Below are 22,247 nucleotides of genomic sequence, written 5' to 3'. Positions count from 1 at the left end.
TTAGTTTAATAATGTCGATTTTTTCTTTCCTTCTCCCGATCTTCTTTTTTAAATTCGATATTCTCTCTTTAAATCGTGCTTTAACTAAATAGTGATCACTATCTATGTTTGCTCCACTAAAAGACCTAACATCTAATAAGTTAAAGCAGTGTCTTGCATCGATGATTATATGATCTATTTGGTTAATCGATTCATTATCAGGAGATTTCCAAGTTTCCTTATGTATATCTTTATAGGGAAATCGTGTCCCAGTTATTACTATGTTCTTAGACATCGCAAAGTTTATGATTCTGAGACCGTTTTCATTAAAGTCTACGTTTAGGCTCTCTTTTCCGGTGGGGGGCGAAAATATATTCTCTCTTCCGACTTTGTTATTCAAGTCTCCTGCTATTATTTTGATGTCATTTTTTGGACACTCATGGTACTCTCGGTCTATAGTTGAGCCGCTGAAAAGATGGAATGATCATGTGAATGGCACGCACTCTTAAATATTCCTCTTCCTATGTTATCACTTTCCCCACGTTTACACCGCTCAACAAAAACGAACTAACAATGTTGCTATAATATTTATACCGTTTTTTAGAGGTTATTGATTTACATTAATTTTAAACATTTTCACAAAATTCACCAGCCGGCGACAGTGAAACACAAATCATGATACATAAAACATTTAAGTTATAGTATCATGACACAAATAATGACGGTGTAAACAGTTTCCCATAAGGTCTAGCTTTGAGCGCCTGTCGATGCTTGCATTGAGTGATCATGCGACCTTGGATTCCATGTTTTAAGCGGCCAGGGTATAGTACCTCATATCTCATACCTCTTTTTCTTCCGTTGGAGCATGAATGCTAATAATGCTAATATTAGCGAACTTCCCTTTAAGTCTTATTCGACACATCCTATGATCAATAGCTTTGAAATCGATTACACTATGTTTGACCTTGCTGCTTACAATAAATCTGGTACCAAATTCGTGTCGGGTAGAATCCACTGTAGTAAATATTGCAGTTGTTTTTTTCCAGGATGCCTGAGCTAGTCCACCTCATTTTCTGTAAAGCAATGGTAATATCTGTTTTGGCTTTATTCATTTCTTGTATAAGCAGAACCTTGGCTCAAGGCTGATAAAGGCTTTTTACGTTCCACGTGCAAATTTTTAAATCATTATCCTTATTTCGTTTGCGAGTTCGTCGTAGGTTAGACACTCCGTCAATTTAAGATTGGACAAACAAATTTTATTAATTTTCTCAAAATAGGAAGTGAATATCTCCGTTTTAACAATTTTTGTCATAACAAGTTGAATTGCTGAAATTGCTGAATTGTAATCAATCGTCATTTTTTTGTCTATCTATTGCAGTTTTTTCAATCAAAGGGTAAACAGACGGACAGACAAACAAAATCAATAGGATTAAAATTTTATTTTCGTATTATTATTTCGATGGAATCAAGAAAATAATGATTTAAAGCGAAATGCAAGATGTTAAAAAACATAAAAATAACGTTATAAAGGGAAAGTTAGTTAAAACTTTTAGAAAAACCTATCTATTTAGAAAAACGATGTATCTAAATTTATGTACCTATATCTAAAAAAGTAGATATGAATGATCATATCTATCCAATTATTCCATTTAAGAAGTTTATATTGTTAAGCAGTTTATTATTAAGGAATAAACTGCTGTTTGAATTGATGCACTTGTTGTATCTACTCGTACATATTTTCCAGTTTTACATCATTAACACTTTGATCTTTCGATAACCTCGATTGTAAAAAATATGGCTAAATTTATCAGTAAGTATGATGTTCGTTGTATTAATTGGTTATGCAATTAATATTTAATTGCACTTAAATCTTGTATATTTGGTAGATACCCACGAAGCACTATGTTAAAATATTAAAAAGATATTTTACTTAAGAAGGATTTATTGTAAAATTTTATATTTTTAGGAATGAAAAGTTGTATTTGTGACGGGTAGCTGTTTTATACAGCAAACTTAGTAAAACTCAGGTTTAAAATATATTTGAACGGAATATATAACAAAATATTCGAGATGATATGTACAAAATTTAATTGTGGGCGGTGTCGATTGACGGCTCGATGACCCACTGTTCAATGCCGGCGAAAAATAAAATATAGTCAATGTCATAACAATCGAAACGAAAATACGGTGTATTAATTAACACACACCCAGAGTTCGACGGATCGATCAACACTCGATCGGGCAAGGAGTGGGAAGTGAAACACGTAACCACGGAACAGGTCTACCTCAGATTAACACTCTTATGACCGGTAAGAAGCTGCCACTAGATCAACACTCTAGCTGAAGCGGTTGGCCTTCGGTCAATACTCTAGGGCCACTGGAGTTGTTCTCAGATCAAAGCTCTGATCTTGATTCTCTCGTGCAACGGCTCTTGTTTTATACCGTTGTCGCCCTTCCACATCCTTTAGCGCTCATCGATGAAAGTGAAAGTGGAAAGGAGCGTTGGCGGAACGGTGGTGATTGCTGGCGATGCATATCGTTAGACCCCTTCTCTTTTTGAACAAATGCAGCATCCATTTTTTTGTGGCATGGAGCCTTCAACGACGTGATTCCATTCACTCTTCGTAGTAACTTGATCTTGAGTCTTCTACCGTTGTTGCAGGTAATACGGAATTTTTTTCCTTTTCCACCAGTTCTTTCGGAACGATTTTCGCCAAGTCGGAATTGTTTCCTGGCTATGGCTGCCCCAGGGTCATCATTGCTGCGGCTTCTGGACATGTCGGTGTGTCTGACGCGTGATGCCCCCCTCCTACGGTTTTAAATCTTTGACATGCGAAGTCACCTATTTGCTGTTGCTACTATTCGACAATTTTAGTTTTACCATTACCGGTGGTATGACTGATGCTACTATATATGGAACTGAATATTTTGGCGCCAGCTTGCCGAGAATAGATGGTGATCCTGTTTCATGATCCTATCTCCTGGGTGCTGACCTCAGTCCCTTCGCCTTAGATCGTAATATGTCTTCTGGTCTTCGAAAGCATGTTTCAAGTGTACTTTAGCCAGGTCCGTTAATGCTTCTAATTTATTCAAGTTTTCCGTGTACCCCTGTATATCTTGGCACTTGGTTGCGTCTAACTCTCTTCCGAAATTAAGAAACGCTGGGGAAAATTCTTTGGAATCATGTCTTGACGAATGTATGGTGTAGCAAAATTTCGGTATAAATTTATCCCACTCTTCATGGTTCTCCTCCACGTAGGTATGTAGCTCATTGTTTTCAGTACCTTGTAAGTTCGTTGTACTGGTTTGCATTGTGGCAAGTATGGTGGTGTACGGATGTGATTTATGTACATATTTATATATTTAGAACTGTATAAATAATTTTGAGCGCAGAGTGTCGATGGGGCTTGGTGGATGGTTGCATTTTATTTAATCATTTTTATCAAATAGGTTAATTAATATTTAAAAATATGATGAGTATAAAACATACCTATAAGAGTAATCTCAGTTAGCTAATGGACTAAGTCTACTGTCAAAAAAACCGATAGCACACACAAAAATATCTACATCTAAAACGAAATTTTTAGTGGTGGCAAGAGAACCAAAACGATGCAAAATCAAAATACTAATTAGCAAACCAAAGCGATCCAAAAACAACGAAATATGTCAATTCAGTAAAGAAATTTACAGTTAATGACATAGATGCTTTCCCTATGTCATGTTCTCTTCTTTTTCTTTAAGTTCCATCTTCTATCGAAGGTTGGAAATCATCATGGCTATGCGGACTCTGTTGACTGCCACTCTAAAAAGTTCTGCACTACTGCATTCAAACCATTCCCTTAAGTTCTTAAGCCAGGATATTCTTCGTCTTCCCACATTTCGCTTACCTCGGATTTTGCCTTGCATAATAAGTAATAATGCGTATTTTTGCCCTCTCATCACATGTCCTAAGTACTCAAGTTTTCGTCTTTTGATAGTTAATATTATTTCCGCCTCATTTCCTATCCTTATAGTTACTTCCTCGTTTGACATTCTTTGAATCCATGATATTCGTAGGATTCTTCTGTAATGGCAAAATTCAAAGGCGACCAACTGATTCAGATGGACTTGTTTTAGTGTCCACGCTTACAAGCCATAAAGAAGAGTAGAGAACACGTAACATCGAAGCATTCTCAGGCGTAGTTTTAACCTTGTTGTCCCGACAACAAAGAAACTTTTTAAGTTTAATGAATGATGCACGTGCTATTTCAATGCGTGTCCTAATTTCTTTGGTTTGGTCTAGATCTGATGTTATCCATGGTTCTAAGTATTTATAATTATTACCACTCTCAATTGTAGTATCTTCAATAGTCAGTTGGATATTTGTATGTGCAGATTTAGTCATGATCGTGCATTTAGTTTTCTTTAAATTTATCTTCAGTGCGTATTCATGACAGCGTTCATTAAGGCGTTGCATTACGTTCTGTAAATCATTGTTGTTATCCGTCATTATTACTGTATCGTCTGCAAAACGTAAGTTATTCAAAACTTCTCCATTGATAGATATACCTTCTATTGAGTCTAATAGCGCTTTTTGAAATAACGCGTCACTGTAGACATTGAAAAGTAGTGGAGACAGCATGCAATGCTGGCGGACTCCTCTCTGTATTTTGATATTTTGGGTGTACTGGTTGTCAACTCTTACCTTAGCATTTTGATTCCAATATAAATTAGATATAATTTTCATATCACGTGTGGCAATATTTTTGCTTTTTAATATATCTACAAGCTTTTTATGTGGAACCTTATCAAATGCCTTTTCAAAGTCTACAAAACATAAATACATGTCCTGATTCACGTCCATGCATCTCTGAGCCAGCACATTCAAGCCGAACAAAGCATCTCCTGTACTCATACCATTTCTAAAGCCAAATTGTGTGTCACTAATTTCATATTCAAGAGTTTTAACAATTTTGCTGTGAATTATTTTCAAAAATGTTTTAAGTGTTTGACTCATTAAAGCTATTGTTCTGTGATCTGAGCAAGTTGTTGCACTTGGCTTTTTGGGAATTGCTACAAAGGTCGATTGCAGCCATTGTCTGGGGTTTCTGGCAGTCTGATATATTAGATTAAAGAGTTCAACCATTACATCAATAACATCTTCATCGATGAGTTTTAATAACTCGATTGGCACATCATCTGGTCCAGTAGCTTTACCCTCTTTTGTGTTTTTGATGGCGTAGATGACTTCTCTTAATATTGGTTGTCTGGTATCCTCGGTGATTTCTAATGACAGTTCTTCTCTTTCATCATTAAATAGTCGTTGGATGTAATTGGTCCAGTGACCAATGTCATGTTCTCTGCTGATCCGCAAGTGTTCATTTAGTTATATCTTAATGCGTTACTTATACCTGCCCTATTATCCATAAAACCCTCCCTACACTATTATTAGTTATTAAGATCTTCCCTATGGGTATATATACTCATCACATATTTATAGACTACAAGGCAGCCTACGACTCTGTAAATAGAAGAGATAACGGGATGCAGCAGATAGATCCTCTCTCCTGTATACTGTATAATCTGGCTCTGCAAAAAGTAACGCCTATGTGACAAATCACAACCACCGGCTCAATTATAACAAATGAGTGCAAATTCTTGTCTATACTGATGATACCAATATTGTTGGGAGAACGGAATACACTGTACGGGAGGCGTATGCAACACTAAAAGAATCGGCTATAAAAAGAGGTTTAATAATAATCACCAACACAATGAAGGACATGCAAATAAGCACGAAACCATAAATACTACGACCACTTGTTATAGACAACGACGTCATCGAAGCAGTTAACGACTCTGTATACCTGGGAGCGCTTGTCAACACTAACAATAACACTAGCGCAGAGATAAACCACAGAATTTATACGATCAACAGGGGCTATTTTGGACTTAGCTCCTTCTTAAATCCTGAATTATATCGAGAAATACAAAGGTAAAACTCTACAAAACAATAATACTCCCCGTCCTAACACATGATTCAGAGACCTGTACTCTAACGAAAAGTAACGAAAACATTTTAGGGTGCTTTGAAAGAAAAGTATTAAGGCGAATCTATGGAGCGGTGAATAACAATGGAGTGTAGAAAAGATTATTCAACTTCAAACTTTATAGAACGTACCAGGTACCAAATATAGTAAAATACATTAAGATAGGACGTCTGAGGGGGGTAGGGCATGTAATGCCCGACCCACCAGATGCCGAATTAAACGAAAAAACCAAGCTAGAAAAAGGCTTTTTGATAGATCCATTGATCAGAAAGAAGATAAAGACCCAGAACAAAATGTTTCTTGATAACATCGATGAAGATGTGAGAATTATGGGAATACGTGCTTGGCGGAGGAAGGCGATAGATAGGGATGACTGGAGAGAAATTCTTGAGGAGACCAGGACCCACACAGGGTTGTAAAGCCCTAATGATGAAGATGATGACTTTGCTACACAGTCTTGCATGGAGTTCTTCTCAGTATATAGCTCTCCCCGCACAGTCGCAGACACGGACGAACTACTTTCAATTTACCTTGCATTATAACCTTAAGAATTCGGTACTTATCGTTTCTCATCAAATATCCAAAATTTTACAATTTATCTTTAATCTTCTAAACTAATCTAGATATTAGGACCCTTAAGTTAGCTGGGACAAATAAACGGAATCCAATTTAACCTACGTTATATTTTTCACCCATTTTTCACTAATTTATTACCACCCTAATAATTTTTCACCACCAAACTACCCTTAATGGGAGCGATTCTGCTGACTTAAGGTTCAAGTTAGCAGAATTGAGAAAAAAAAACTTTTTGCAGATGGCATATTTTTTTACCCATTTTTCACCAATTTATTACCACTCTAATAATTTTTCACCATCAAACGATCCTTAAGGGGAGCGAATTTGCTGGCTTACAGTTAAAACTAGTGGAATTCCAAAAAAAAATGTTTATGATGTACCACAGTGCTCTGCTAGGTTTTTATAAATTTATTCATCATCCAGCCTCAAGAGTCCACTGCTGAACATAGGCCTCTTCGTCATGTTTCCAACCCCGTCTATCTTGCGCCGCTCTTATCCAGTTTTTATCGAGTCTTCTTAAATCGTCAGTCCATCTTGTAGGTGGTCGACCGATGCTTCTCTTGTCTTCCCTTGGCCTCCATTCCAATAACCTCTTTGTCCATCGCCCATCTGTCATTCTGGCTATGTGTCCTGCCCATCTCCATTTTAGTCTGGCTATCTTCTCGATGATGTCAGTCACTCCGGTTCTTCTCCTGATGTCTTCGTTGGTTACTAGGGTCAATTTATTACCACCTTGGTAATCTTTCACCCGTTAACTACCCCTTATGGAAAGTCAATCATTCTGTTAGATTAAAATTTAAGGGGAAAATTATTTTTTTTAATTCACTGTCCTCAGCTTATAACTGAAATAAAAAAGTGTTTTTTAAATGGTTACTAAACTTTAACCACCCTGATAATCTTGCACCCCTAAACCAATCTTATTTGGAAAATTTCCTGCTAGCTTAATATTTGAGCCAGCGAAATTAGAAAAAAATATATTTTTGGAATACCACAGTGCTCTGCTAGGTTTTAACGAATTTATTACCACCATAGTAATAATTCAACCCTCTAATATTCTAAATATTAAAAATATTCTTTTACAATTTCACTCTCTTAACTGAAATAAAAAAGTGTTCTGTTTAGTTCAGACTAAATTTTGATCACCATGATAATTTGTCATCCCTAAACCAATCTTATTTGGAAACGTTTCTGCTAGCTTAATATTTGAGCCAGCAGAATTAAAAAAATATATTTTTAAAGTACCACAGTGTTTTGATAGGTTTTTACAAATCGTCGGCTTAATCGGCATAGTGCGTAACTCCTTTCATACATATTTTACAGGAGACACAAAAAACGATTTAAAAACGACTTTACCTTTAAATTTATTTACGTTGACCATAGTTATTGTTTTTGTTGATTAGAAAATATCATAAAGGTGGAAAGTATTAGATATTTTTCTAATATTTTAACTTAAATCGCAAGAATTTAAAAAAAATGGAGATACGCAGTTTGCTTTTTGTATTTTAGTTTAAAAATTAGAGATACTCATTTCTTACCATTTAAAATGAAACATTATGAAATAAAAAATCAACATAAAAACATGTTTATTCATGAAAGTATAAGATTTATGAACTTAAAAACTAAAAAGGATGAAAAAGTAGAACATTAAGAAAACTTAAAAACTAAAAAGAATTAACTAATGATGAGGTAAATTATTATAGAAATCGTGATAATCGCTTTCCATGCTCGTCTTAAGTTGTTGGAGGTGTGCATATTTTTCTGCTTTAATTTAGGGTCTTTGTTTGTGTAATGCCGGTATATTATCTGTATTAGTTGCTTGAATGCTGCTTATGTTCAGTCTTATTGGAAGAGTTTGCCAATCTTTTTCTAAATGTCGAAGTTTAAAAAACACTCCATCGTTGGAATATTTCAATGCTTTTAGGTCGATTACCAATTGTCCAGAGATTTTTCCTGGTCTAATGGATTTAAAATATTTCAATTCATCATATTTTTTGAAGAAGTCGTGCATAAGGTATTCAACTCTGTAAGGAGCTTTTTGACATGCTGCTTTGCAGATAAATACGTAATCTGCAGGAATATTGATTTTCTTGTTTCGAATATTTCTTTCGATAACGGAATGAACGTTGCCCACTTCCATTTGAGTATGGCCCTTATGTAAATATTTCTGTATCACAGTTACACCCTTTTCCAGTGCATAATTAAATAGACCATTTGACAAAGTAATGTTTCGGTTTTGATAACCGCAGCCGTCACTCCATAGTATAATGTTAATGTTACTTTGATTTTCTAATTGATGTTCTTTCACATGTCCCTCCAAAAAATGAATTATTATACTTGTAAATTCGTTGCTTGTCAATCCGCCCTCACTCTCATTCCAAAGGTAACAGTAGCCTTGTTTGCGCTTAATGTCAAATAGTGTGAAATTATGGACGATAAGTTTGGTCTGGTAATAAAGCGCAGAAACATTGGATTTTGGAGGGAGCAAAACTGATTGAAGATCCATTGTTAAAACTTCATGTTGAGACTCCTTATCTGCACTCTTTTCATTTCTTGCTTCATTTTTTAGTGTTATGTGTTCATTGTATTCATCTTCTGTTGAATTACCTGTTTGATAAGCGACACATTTGTCGCATAGATCCTTTTGCGATTGATAAAGTGACAGCCGTTGCTTATCGAATTCCTTATGGAATGTGGCAATTGATACAGGTGTATGATTGTGTGTTTTGCAGTAGTCGTTTCTATAAACTTTATATAAATGGGCTTTAGAGTTCCAACTCGGTTCTAATTATTAAATAATTCACTATACACGTGCACACATTGATACTTCGTAACAAACTGATGGATTTACGAAGTTTGCTGACTCAATTTGGCGGGAAAGAAGATACGCCGTTTTCTACTTAAGATATTGCAAGGCAAACAATTTAATCTTGGATTTATGGACTTTTCTAGTGTATGCGTTATAATATTTTCTATTAGATGGCACAAAAATGTAATTTTGTTAAAAAAGTGGAGTTACGCACTTTGGCGATTAAGCCGACGAAATTTATTACCACCCCATTAATTTTTCACTTCTTAACTACTTAAGCTGAAGCTCGAATATTAAGCTAGCTAATTAAAATAAAAATTTTGAAATGCCACATGATTCCGCTTAATTTTTACTAATTTTTTGCCTCTCAACTAACCCGTGGTAGGTTAGGTTAAAATAAAAAAAGTAATTTTTAAATACCACTGTGTGCTACAAAGCTCTTCCAATTCATTTACCACCTTCACAATTGTTTACCCCTTTATGAGAAACCAATAATTCTGCTAGGTTTTAATAATTTTTTTGTATTGTACTTTTACTTCAACCTTTTACTATCTTTTGCTATCTTCATATTTTTCATCTTACACACTGGGCATAAATTCCGAACTTTTTTTGGGGCATAGTCGTACTTTTTCGTCCGGTATAAAAAAAATGCACGTTTTCACATTTCAAGAGTTAAAAGTCAACTATAGACGTGATCGTGCGTAGATAAATGTGCGCTGGTTTTACTATTAAAAATTACTGAAAAACTATTGTAATCAGCATAAAACACACTCAGGGACAGTACAGAGGCGCTATATTTGCAATTTATTGCCAAAGTTACAGAATAGTGAAGAGGGCCGTATCAATCTAAAATCCAGTTACGACTACAGCCCTCACTCCTTGATTAGCGGTACACTTCGCCCACGTCGATGGATGTACCCAACAACTACAAATCTTTTAATCTTTCAAACAACCGACCCTCCTTTACAATTAGCCAATTAATGTAATAGACATAATAAAATTATTTCAATTTGAATATTTCTTACCTGGTAATTATTCTGTGAAATATAACAATTCCATTGTATTTACTAAACTTGATTTCAGTTATTTTATATTCATAAAAGGGACTCACGATTCGATTTCTCTTAGCCATGTATTTACTATTATAATCCGAGTCAATTTTTTAAAACAATTAAAATTTATAATTTTTGTAATAAAGGTATTTTCAAGTTTCCAATTTTTAAACATTTAAAAAATAAATATTAGCTAGCACAGAGTAATATTTCAGAATGTTTTTTAATCAGGGTAGTTGAGAAAACAATGACTAGGCTGGTAAAAATATAGTAAAAATGTAGAGGACAGTTTGGGATTTCCAAAGAGATTTCGCATTTAGCTAGCGTGAATGCGTAGCTTGTTGAATGTTTTACATTAACTGTGGTTAGGGGGTCAAAAATTATGAGGGTGGATAAAATTCAGTAAAAACCTGGCAACCAATTTATAGTTTCAGTTACAAGAAGAGTACAGTAAAATTGTAAAAATAGATTTTTTATCACTTTAAATATTAACCCAACAGAATTATTGACTTCTCATAAGGAGTAGTAGAGGGGTGAATAATTACTAGTTTGGTAATTAATTCATATTATATTCATATTATATTACATCATATTATAAATATTATTTTTGGAATTGTACTAGTTTTAAACGTAAGCCAGCAAAATCGCTCCCCTTAAGAGTGGTTTGGTGGTGAAAAATTATTAGGGTGATAATAAATTAGTGAAAAATGGGTAAAAAATATGCCATCGACAAAAAGTTTTTTTTCCGAATTCTGCTAGCTTGAACCTTAAGCCAGCAGAATCGCTCCTATTAAGGGTGGTTTTGTGCTGAAAAATATTAGGGTCGTAATAAATTAGTGAAAAATGGGTGAAAAAATATGCCGGAAATAAAAAGTTTTTTTTCCTAATTCTGCTAACTTGAACCTTAAGCCAGCAGAATCGCTCCCCTTATGGTTGGTTTGGTGGTGAAAAATTATTAGGGTGGTAATAAATTAGTGAAAATGGGTGAAAAAATATTTCGTAGGTTAAATTGGATTCCGCTTATTTGTTCCCGCTAGCTTAAGGGTCCTCTAGATATCTCGTACTCACACGGTAAAAATTTGTAACGTAGCTTTTATATCCGTCAAGATATAAAGTTTTTATCGAACATTTTAAACCTTATTCTTGGTGACACACCTATGTTGTTTTTTATATCAACGACTTAATTACTTCAATGATATAATGTGACGACTAACCTACCTTATTACATATATTTAATAGAAATAAGATTTTAATTTGAATATAAATACAAAATACACATATTGCCTTTGAAAGAATTTAAATACTATTTATGTATACATCAAAAATAATTTATCTATAGCATTTTTCATATAAAAATGCTTGCACGTCACAATTTATATAAAGTGACGTCACTTATATTTAAAATTTCCAGAACGTCAACCTTACAGTTCAAATTTTCCTAACACAGCTAATAATACGAAGCCCATACGAAACTGCTCGATCTTTCATAGGCGTCAACATGATGTAATAATCAGAAAAATGTAATCATCATTATATTGGAAATTTTAGAATTATATTGATTAAATAACCAAAAACATTTGTTATTATTAATAATATAAATTTTATGAAATAACTCTGTAAGTCTAATATTCCACAAAATAATAATTTTAATTAAATATATTAGACAATTGTACGCAACTGATATGGGAATACTTAAAATTTTTTCACAGTTCAGCGTGTGGCGAAATTGTTTTAAGGGTTGCCGCTTTTTTAGTAAGAATTTTGTTTATGTTTTGATTTCTTACACAATTTGATCATAATATATTATATATTAATAAATGGTATTTATAAATACATATTAAATTTAGAGTAATAGCTTTAAAAACTAATTATTGTTGTGTATTGTGATTGTCCTATGCCAAAACAACTAAATAGTCTGTAGAAAGCTGATAAGCTTTCATATAAGATAGATTATTTTGAACAAGAAATAATGGCATGACGTTTTTACTATTAATGCTCTAAATAGAGATAAGTTTAAGATTTAGAATATATAATTTTGTATTAAAATGTTTCCTTATGTATTTTAGTGTGTTGCAGTAGTCTTAAAACTAAGTGTATTTACTGTTATATAATAGTTTGACAAATATTGACATTTTAAAAATTCCTCACTTACTAACTATTCCGATGTTTTGGCAACGCTGTGGGGTTCTGACGTCGTAAATCTTGAATGACGTGCACGCATTTTTATATGAAAAATACTATAAGATAATTTTATATACAAATCGTAAACTTTTGTCTCGTATACCATGGTACCTCACGCTCTTTGTCAATGTTTTAATACTTTGCCTTCTTTTTCAACAACCTCAATTAAATTAATTTTGATGCCAAAAACATTGATTTTGAAATTAGAGAGCACACTCTTGGAACCATTTTTTAAAATTCTTTAGTACTCAAAAATAAAGACAAAATTTGAATACATTAAATTTTTTAAATTTCGTAAAAAAAGGCATGATTACCCTCGTTCCGGGTGGCTGAACTGAACTAGATTTTACTTGAGTTTTGAGTACCAAAGAATAAAAAAAATTGGTCCCAAGAGTGTGATCAAAGAAATCAAATTTCAAAATCAATGTTTTTGGCATCAAAAAAGTGGATATTTTCTGTGGAATTCGTTATATATCTATTCTATTGTATATACGTAACTCGTAAATCAAATAAATTATAACTTGGCTGTATCTTTACAATTTATGAAAAATATATATAATAAAATTTAAATATTTATAGAATTATGTAACTTTACTGCACTTTACTGCACAAAAAATACATTCATTGCAAAATCTATAAACTATGAATAAATATAGATAAGATTCTTTAACAAGCTGATACTCGCGGTTTATAGTTTGTAGAAATGACAGAGGTAAGTACCAATTAATTAATTGCTCTTAGTACAGGGGTAGTTTATTTTTTGTGTTTCTAGACTATATGTCATGACGATTATCATAACTATTTGAGTATCACAGAGGTAAACTGTCGTATGTCCCATGTATTAAGTTTAGAGAAAATGACGATTGCAATTTTATTGCATGAATAATTGGGCGTTACAGATTTAAAAAAAAGTAGCACAAAAATTGATCTGGGACTGATTCTAAATGTAATATGCGTGATACATTGAAGTTAATAATCTTTATATATCTCAAACACAAAAGATGATTTAGTGGACTTACGATTATTTACCTCAATACAAATCTTCTCATAAGAAAAAACATACTAGACATTATATATTACAAAATATTTTATTTTGAATTCAAAATAATCTTGGAGCATAGAAAAATACAAAAAAATTTTAATCCAAAAAGACAAGACTAACACAAATTTATTCGTCATCATCTTGGTTATCTTTGCTTGAATTTATAGGTATATTTTGGTAAAAACTATGAAAAATTTTAGGAACCCACTGAAGCAGTGAGTTCAAATGATCCTTTTTTTTTCTTGCTGACACCTTTTAAAGTATCTCGTAGTTGAGGTAAGGTAGTAGATAGTGTCGAAGATTGTCTAACTGACCTTGAAAAATTTACAGTTTTGAAAGCCTCATCCCCAAACTGCGTTTTATAGAAAATAATTGAAGGTGTCTCAGTACGAGCCTCAAGCCAAACCACCGTAGATATCAAAAAGTTTTCCTTATCTGTGTTTTGCTTTTTATTTTTAAACGGTGCTCCTGGAAAGCTGTATAATGCTGCAAAATTTTTAAAATCAGCTATTTCCATACGAAAAACCGTTGCACCAGAAGCTCTTATAAGTTGCTCCCAATCCCAAGGTGTCACAATTTGGGTTGTTTTTTAATGGTTCTTTCAATTAAGGCATGGATATGGTCGGCTTCCATGTGGGTATGTCCACGTAATAAGAATTTGTGCTTAACAGTTTTTAAGAAAGGAATTTCTTTTAAAAGCCAAAAATAACTGCTTAGCATCACTACGTTTCGGTTTTGGCTAGGACAGTTATCTGACCATATGATTAAATTTTCTATTCCACTTCCAGGAAATACATTGCCTGCCCATTTTAATAGCGCCGAAGCTATTTCATTACCGCCTTTTCCAGATTTTGACTCATCTCAAGTTATACAGTACGATTTTTTTTCTGTAGCATCATATATTGTCAAATTAAGTGTCCACAATTTTAACAAATAGAAGCTTTGACAATTTGACAAATAAGGAGTAGCCAAGCATTTCTGAAGGTCCAGCATTATAACTTTAGTTTTCTTATTACTTCTGCTCTTAATCCTGTCATTCCTTTTTTCTTGATAGCGCTTTTCGGCTTTATCAAGATGAGCACGGTAAGCTTCTTGAAACTCGTCTTTCTTGTTTTGATCTAGAAAATTATCTTTATGTTTTAAAATGAACCTATCACAAGCATCACACGTATCACTACAAGGATTTTTAACCCTAAATTGAATTCGTTATCAAAAACTCGTTTATAAGCCCAATGCTTTACTACTTCATTTTTTGGAATACCGTCTTGGTCACATTGTTGCATGTACAATTCGTAAAGTTTATTGGTGTTCAGGTCACTTCCTAAGTATTTTTTTGCACTTTTCTCTCGGCTGTAGTGACTCTGATACATCGGAAATAAAGATATGTGAGCTTTGACTCTGGCGAGAACACCTTCTTGGAGTTTGTTTGGAGGTATATGCCTACCCCTCATATCTTGAGAAGCAAAACCAACTGTGTTTTGTTTTTTTTATAGCTGTCCTAACTACAGTTTCTGAAATCCCTAATGTGTTTAGGAAAAACACTTTACAAACTTTAATTCTGTTCCCAGTCACATGAAAGTAATACGAAATAGTTTGCTGTCTTTGAGACTGCTTACTGTAGTCTTTGGGTCTTTCTCGCCTTATCGGTTGACTTCTGACATGAGCTGTTATGAACTGTCTTTTTACATCCCAGTTTTTCGATTCATTCCAGTAAGTAGCAAATATTTCTTTCCGCTGTTCTTCAGTTATTTTTTCCGAACATCTTTTTTTGCAGGGTTTGCAAGGTGGTTTCATACATTTTTCTTTTATCAGATTTCCTGTTTTAGAAATATGTTCTTTGCCAGATAAAGTTTTTCATGCTCTCTTGGTTGCTTTCCATTCATCGACATTTCTTAATTGTTTCCTTTGCTCTTTTCTTGTAGATTTCCTTGCAGGTTGTCGTACGATTTCCTTCTGATTAATAGCTAGATCAATTTGTATCATTTCCGTTGAAGTTTGTTCTTCGGGATCTGATTCTTCCTCACTACAAACGTAATCAGGATCTGCGTCGCTGTCATCAAACTGCTCATATTCCAAATCATTTTGATCGTGGGCCGCTTCTAAAACAATTATTGTTAGTTAAGTTACAATAAACAGTCTAATAGTTTTATGCAAGTTAGGGAATAAACGTACACATTCAGATATTCATAAAGACATTGTGTACTTTAGAGTTATTGTGAGCGTTTAATCTCAAGGTCTTTGCTGAACAATAATTTTATATGAATTATTTTAGAAACTCCAACTTACCATTCATCACATTATCGGCTATCTTGACATCGTTGAGAATAATTATTTTTGGTATATTTGTAGAGACCGGGATATGGCCTAGGGCACAGTTAACTGAGGTATTTCCTAAAATTAATAATTACTTTGCGGTAAACAGTTGTATCTCCAAGGTAGGATTCAAATTATATGATTATAATCATTTTATTTATTAAAAGTATATAACATATTTTTTTTTAGTTTTTATCTCTGTAAATTATTTCCTAACTATTATAGTACTTTTTTATTATTGTTGTAACAGAAACCTCAAAAATTTATTATTTGATACATTTCTTAGTAACTTTAAATATTGTACTTACCACATCAATTATCGTCTCCCATCACTTGCATCGCCATTTTCATATTTTTTCTCCTCTGCTCATTCTTGCATTTGGTTTATATAAAAAAAACAGTATTAAGAGCACAATACGAGACACGTTGCACATGCGATTGTTTACCATTACTGAAATTAGACGGCAACACTTATTACACACTACCGCGTAAGCAGATACTATTGTTTACCTCGTATGGACACAATACTGTTTCTAACACGATGAGAAACTATCACAGTTACACTTACTATGTTTTATCACAACAAAATTTTAAGTTTTCTGAGTGGTAAAATGAAATAATCTACAAATTGCCCAAATATGGAGATACGACAGTTTACATTTGTGCTACTAATTTAAATTTTTTAACAACAGTTTGTTATGTGGAACTATATTTAAGCATGAAACTGTTGTTTCTTTTTTCACAGTATCTTTATCAGAACTAACAATCACAACTGATACTACAGGGATTGTTTTTTTATTTAGAAAAGAATGCTGAATCCTTTTAAAAACAATTTTTTAAAAATTGTTTTGATTGTTTTAGAGTTGCTATTTTTGATTTTTACTTTGATTAATTTTTTCAATTTCTAGTTTGTATTCAATAATTTCTAATTTTTATATTAATTAAATGATCGGTTTGTCTTAAAATATATATTATGTTTTAGAAGCCGAATATTGTTATCCGAACAGCTAGCTTGAAGGATAAAGAACAAATTAAGCAACACTTGAGGCTTAATTTTTACAAAGATGAGCCATGCTGCAAATCCATGGGAGTTGTTGCCGAAGGACAACCGCTATGTGAAAATTTGGAAAATTACTTTTTGTTAACTTTTGGTAAAGGATTAGATCTTGTCGCCGAATGTGATGGAAAAATAGTGGGAGTGTGTTTAAATGTATTAATGGAAAGAGGTACGAAGCTTTTTTAACATTTTTATAGATATGTGTTTTATATTGAGTTATATTATACATCTCTGAAAAGTATTGTTTTCTTTGAAATTTTTGACACTAAGATTATTCAAATTAAAAACAGGTTTTCTGATTTAAAACATTTAGAGTATTTGGCAGTATATGATTATGACAATTTTAAAAATTATGCAAAAAAACGGCAGTACAGTGGGACTGCCGGTAGAAGTTATACTTCTATACACGTGTGCACCGTTACAAATTTATATGGGAGTCAATCTGCACAATCATTACATATGTAATGCTATAGGTAAGAGAGAGCAGAAAGAGAAACAGAATTAGGTATATAGGTATACGGTGCATGGTTTGCTGTATATAAACATAATTTGACCTGTAATAGGAGTGTAGTAAATGAAGGATTGAATCAATATTTTGATGAAAATGTATATTTTTATTTTCATATATGTAGGAAAGGAGTTGAATGCAAAAAAAATTTTTCCACATACTCTGCAGTAAAATTCATTGTTTATTTTGTTATTAATATAAAAATAGAATACAATACACTCCAACATAATTCAATATAATAATACAATACAAATTAAAATGCAATATTCATAAGTATTTAAATATGACAATATACATAACTTACTTACGCATATGTTTAATTTACCATGATAATAATATTAATAAAAAAACAATAATAATATTAATAAATATTAAATATATTTACAAAAGGAAGATTTTTATTCTTGAGAGAGAAAATATATCTTCTGTCTCTCTCTTACCTATATCTTACATATGTAACGATTTTGCCGATTCACTCTCGTACAAATTTCAAAACATAAGAGGCATACCATAATTACAAAATAATAAGAAACGAAACACATGCACTTATAAGAAAAATAAAAAATGATCGCTGGGAACGCTTTTCGACAGAAGTTGAACATGATTTTTTATGGTCTATAGATCTGTAGACCTTTGACCTCTTATAAAGAAAATATGGCACTTTATAAGAGTTCAAAGAACGAAGGTAATGGAACTAATAAAACCAAAACACAAGAAAAGGGTACATGCATTGGCTACCTAAAAAAGCTATATGCAGAGGAATAAGAAACTACGCTAGAACCGGAAATATCAAAAATTTCCCCAAATGAAGAACTTAATATAAATTAATATACAGAGATTTCGTAAAATACTTGAAAATATGAAGAACAGAAAAGCAGCAGGTAAAGACGGAATATCAAACGAATTACTGAAATATGGTAGATCAAGCAATGACAGAAAGTTAACAGCATTAATAAATAAAATTATAAAATACAATAAAATACCGAAAGAATTGATAACGAGCGAACTTATTCTACTATTCAGAAAAGGTGATAAAGAACAGCCATAAGACTACAGAGGAATATTCGTCATAAAGCAAATTATTGAGAAATCACTAGAGCATAATAGACTAGAATTTCTGTGTCTGAGTAATTTAAAGAAAGCATTTGACAGAGTAAGACTCAAAGATGTAATCCATCTTCTGTATAATAGACAAGTTTGCATAAATATCATAAAAACTATTGGAAACATATACCAAAACAACAAAATGGAAGTCAGAATATATGGACAAGTTCAGAACCTATAGAAATAGGCAGCGGAATAAGGAAAGAAGAAACAGAATAGGAAACGAAGAAGTAAAAATACTCTGTTACGCAGACGACGCAATATTGATAGCCCAAGATGAAGATAGTCTGAAAAGACTGGTCCACAGATTTAACATAAGAGCAAAAAAAATATGACAATCTCATTTTAGAAAACTATTGAACAAGTAATGGAAATAAAATACCATTATTACTAATGTGCAGCTACATTGTGCAGCTATGGAGTCTTGGACAAAGAAGTGAGAACTAAAGTACAAAAAGCAAATAGACTGACAGGATGAATTAATAACACTATATGGCGAAACAGACACATTAACACTGAGATGAAGTCAAGAAATTATAAAGTCAGTGTAAGACCAATAATGACATATGTCTCAGAAACAAGACCCGACACAGCCACAATACAAAGGTTACTGGAAACGGCAGAGATGAGAGTCAGAATACAAAGAAGAGTTACAGGAAATACGCTGAGAGATCGAAAGAGAAGCGAATACATTAGAAGAAAATGTACCGTACAGTGTATAAGCGAATAGACAATAAATAGAAAAAAATTAAAATGGAATAACCCCATAAGCAGAATGGGGAAGACCCTTGTCGTCAAAATAGCAAGAGGTAAGTCACCAGAAGTATCGGACGGCCGGGCAAAACACGGATTGACAACCTTCCATAGATGTATTAATTCGTCAATGAACAAGCAGAATTGCTTATAAAGAATAAGAATACGAAGAAGAAATTCAATAGGGTTCGACCTTGGACCAAACTATGTATCAAGTATCAAGTTTTTAGGATTTTTGGTTTATAGTTATAGCACATAAAGGGAGAAAAACAGACAGACAATAACTATTGAGTCCTAAATAATAAATATTAATAGGGTCAAAAATTTTAGTATATAGTTTGTTCTCATAAATTGTGGAGATAATTACAACATATTCAACATATATTCTAGCGAAAATGAATAAATTTATTCAATATGACAATCTCATTTAACCTCAAAACTTGAATTACAAAATTTTTAGGTAACTGAACTAAGGCTCGGTTTTATTAATAGCGTCTTGACGCCATTTTGTAAGATACTTTTAAATGGGACCATGGAGAAATTAATATATTATTTGAAAGCACTTGTATAAATCATTAGGTCCCTGGATTTTTTTGATTCTTTGTGGCACCGTTTCAAAATCCCCACTAAATTGTGAAAATCTTATTAAATTAACACTCGGCGAAAGAATAACTCTTTCTTCCCAGATGGATAACGTCACTAGTATCATATATATGCCAAAAAATCTTAATTTAAAAATAAAATCGACCTTTTTTGAGATTTATATCCATACATATAAACATACACATAAAAGTAATTTAAAATAACAATCATTATATTTGTCCCTTTCATCTCTACGCCCATGGCTACTATATGCACTAAATATTCAATGATAAATAAAATAGTTTGGAAAATTAAATAAGTAATGTATAAAATTATCAAAACAATATTAAAAAAGATATTATGATTTTTCCATTCTTTGATTTTTAAAACCAAAGTGACAAAAATCATAACATAATAATTAACAAAATATATTCCCTCATTGGGATCGAACTCGCGACTTCTGGTTCTAAATACCGCGCTTCAACTCATTACCTTAAATAATAAGGTGGCTAATCAATGTCATTATTTGACAAGAACATTATAATTTAAGATGTCAGTTTTTTGGTTGTATTTTGTGTTTGTGTTTACTTATTTATTGTATTCCAAAAAATGGAAAGGTTATTACGAATCATAGAAGTTATATTTATTTGTAAAACACTTTGGCCAAATGTCTTTATCTACCGAATTAATATAAAATAATAATATTATTAATAGATATTAAATATACTTACAAAAGGAACATTTTTGTTCTCGAGAGAGAAAGAGAGAGAAAATATATCTTCTGTCTCTCTCTTACCTATATCTTACATATGCAATGATTTTGCCGATTCACTCCCGTACAAATTTCCAACGGCGAACGAGCGCGAGCGTATAGAAGTATAACTTCAAAAATTCCCATATAACGCCTTTCGTCAACTTGTAATGCTATATGGACAAAAATTTGACACAGTAAAGTTAAGAACAGAATTAACAGTTCTTTATATTGATTCAGATTATATTAAAAAAATGTACACGAATTGTATCAATATATAAAGTCTTCAGAATTTGATAATGCATTTCCGGAAGCTTTTAAATTGGCAAACCTCTTTTTAACAATCCCATTTTGCAAGATGGAATGTTGTTAGTTTCTTTAATTTCCATTGAGAAACGCTTTTTAAATACATTAATGACAAAACCCTCTTTCTAAGATTCTGTTTTTTTTTTTTTGTCATTTTTGCACTTCGTTTAGTTTTATCCCACAGGCTTGGATTAGTCATACGATGCTTCAGTCGTCAAGTCCAGTACGTAAAATAATATAAAATATCTAAAATAAACAAAAACTTATGTTTGGGAGGTTCAAAATAATTTTTTTAAATAAATTTTTTTACTTGGTTTTGGTAACACTTTAGAAAAAGTCACGCGTCGCGCGTCGCCACTGTGTGTCAGGTCTTATTTCTTCGGAATAAATTATGACAGATCAGATTATAGATTTGTATATTCGCGCCTTTGTTTCCGTTTTCAAATGTTGGTTTCTCTATATTGTGTTGTTAAGTCATTTAGCTGTTCTGCTTGCTAAATTTATTTTTATTACTAGATATTTAAATATTAGTACTTGTTCTACGTGTTGCTTTTCAATTTTAAATTTGCACGTTACTGGTTTCTTTGATATTACTAAGCTTTTAGTTTTATGTGACAAAATTTTAATGTTAAATTCCTTGGCTCTGGTATTATTCTTTTTATTTTTACTCGTTTTATGACCTCGTCCAATATGAAATTAAATATAAGTGCGCTAAATAAATCCTCCTGTTTGAACATCGGTTTAATAGTTTCTGTTGCAATTTTAATTCGGATCTGTTTCTTGCATATATTCTCTATTATTTTTATAATATCCAATGATATTTTTCTTTTGTATACAATAGCCTCAATCTGCTAAAGGCCTTTTGTAGTCATCAAAACATAAGTAGTTCTATAGATCTATGATTGGCAGTGACCTGTGGTGTAGGCAACCAAAAATATACCTATTTATATTCCTACTAGAAAATTAATTTAACATGTAGTAGCCGCTGTTAGTACTATCTGTCATTGTATGTCATTATTTACTTTATTGTTTAAAATTCTGTGTATTTGAAAAATCAAAGGATGGATATTGACGAAGAGTTTAATTTAACTCCACCAGAATTTAACTTCTTCTATCACAGAATTTACAGAGGTCCAAGAAGACTTAAATATAAATTTGTCAAAATGCTATACAGCAGATAATCATTTATCAATATCTTCTTTTAATTT

General features: G+C 32.4%; 1 protein-coding gene across 2 annotated transcripts in view; it reads left to right on the top strand.

Moving 5' to 3' along the window:
- The first annotated feature begins 13,222 nt into the window (after window positions 1-13,222).
- Window positions 13,223-22,247, top strand: part of LOC140440893 (arylalkylamine N-acetyltransferase 1-like) — a 33,180-nt gene continuing 24,155 nt past the window's right edge. For both annotated transcript variants that reach the window (XM_072531259.1, XM_072531264.1), the window contains exons 1-2: window positions 13,223-13,335; window positions 16,961-17,204. In XM_072531259.1, coding sequence (XP_072387360.1) covers window positions 13,327-13,335; window positions 16,961-17,204 — 253 coding nt within the window. In that variant the 5' untranslated portion in view covers window positions 13,223-13,326. The remainder of the gene's footprint in view (window positions 13,336-16,960; window positions 17,205-22,247) is intronic.

The sequence above is a fragment of the Diabrotica undecimpunctata genome, chromosome 1 (assembly GCF_040954645.1).
Source record: "Diabrotica undecimpunctata isolate CICGRU chromosome 1, icDiaUnde3, whole genome shotgun sequence".
Lineage (NCBI taxonomy): Eukaryota > Metazoa > Arthropoda > Insecta > Coleoptera > Chrysomelidae > Diabrotica > Diabrotica undecimpunctata.
The sequence above is the reverse complement of the archived record's forward strand: the minus strand, read 5'-3'. Positions and strand labels throughout refer to the sequence as shown.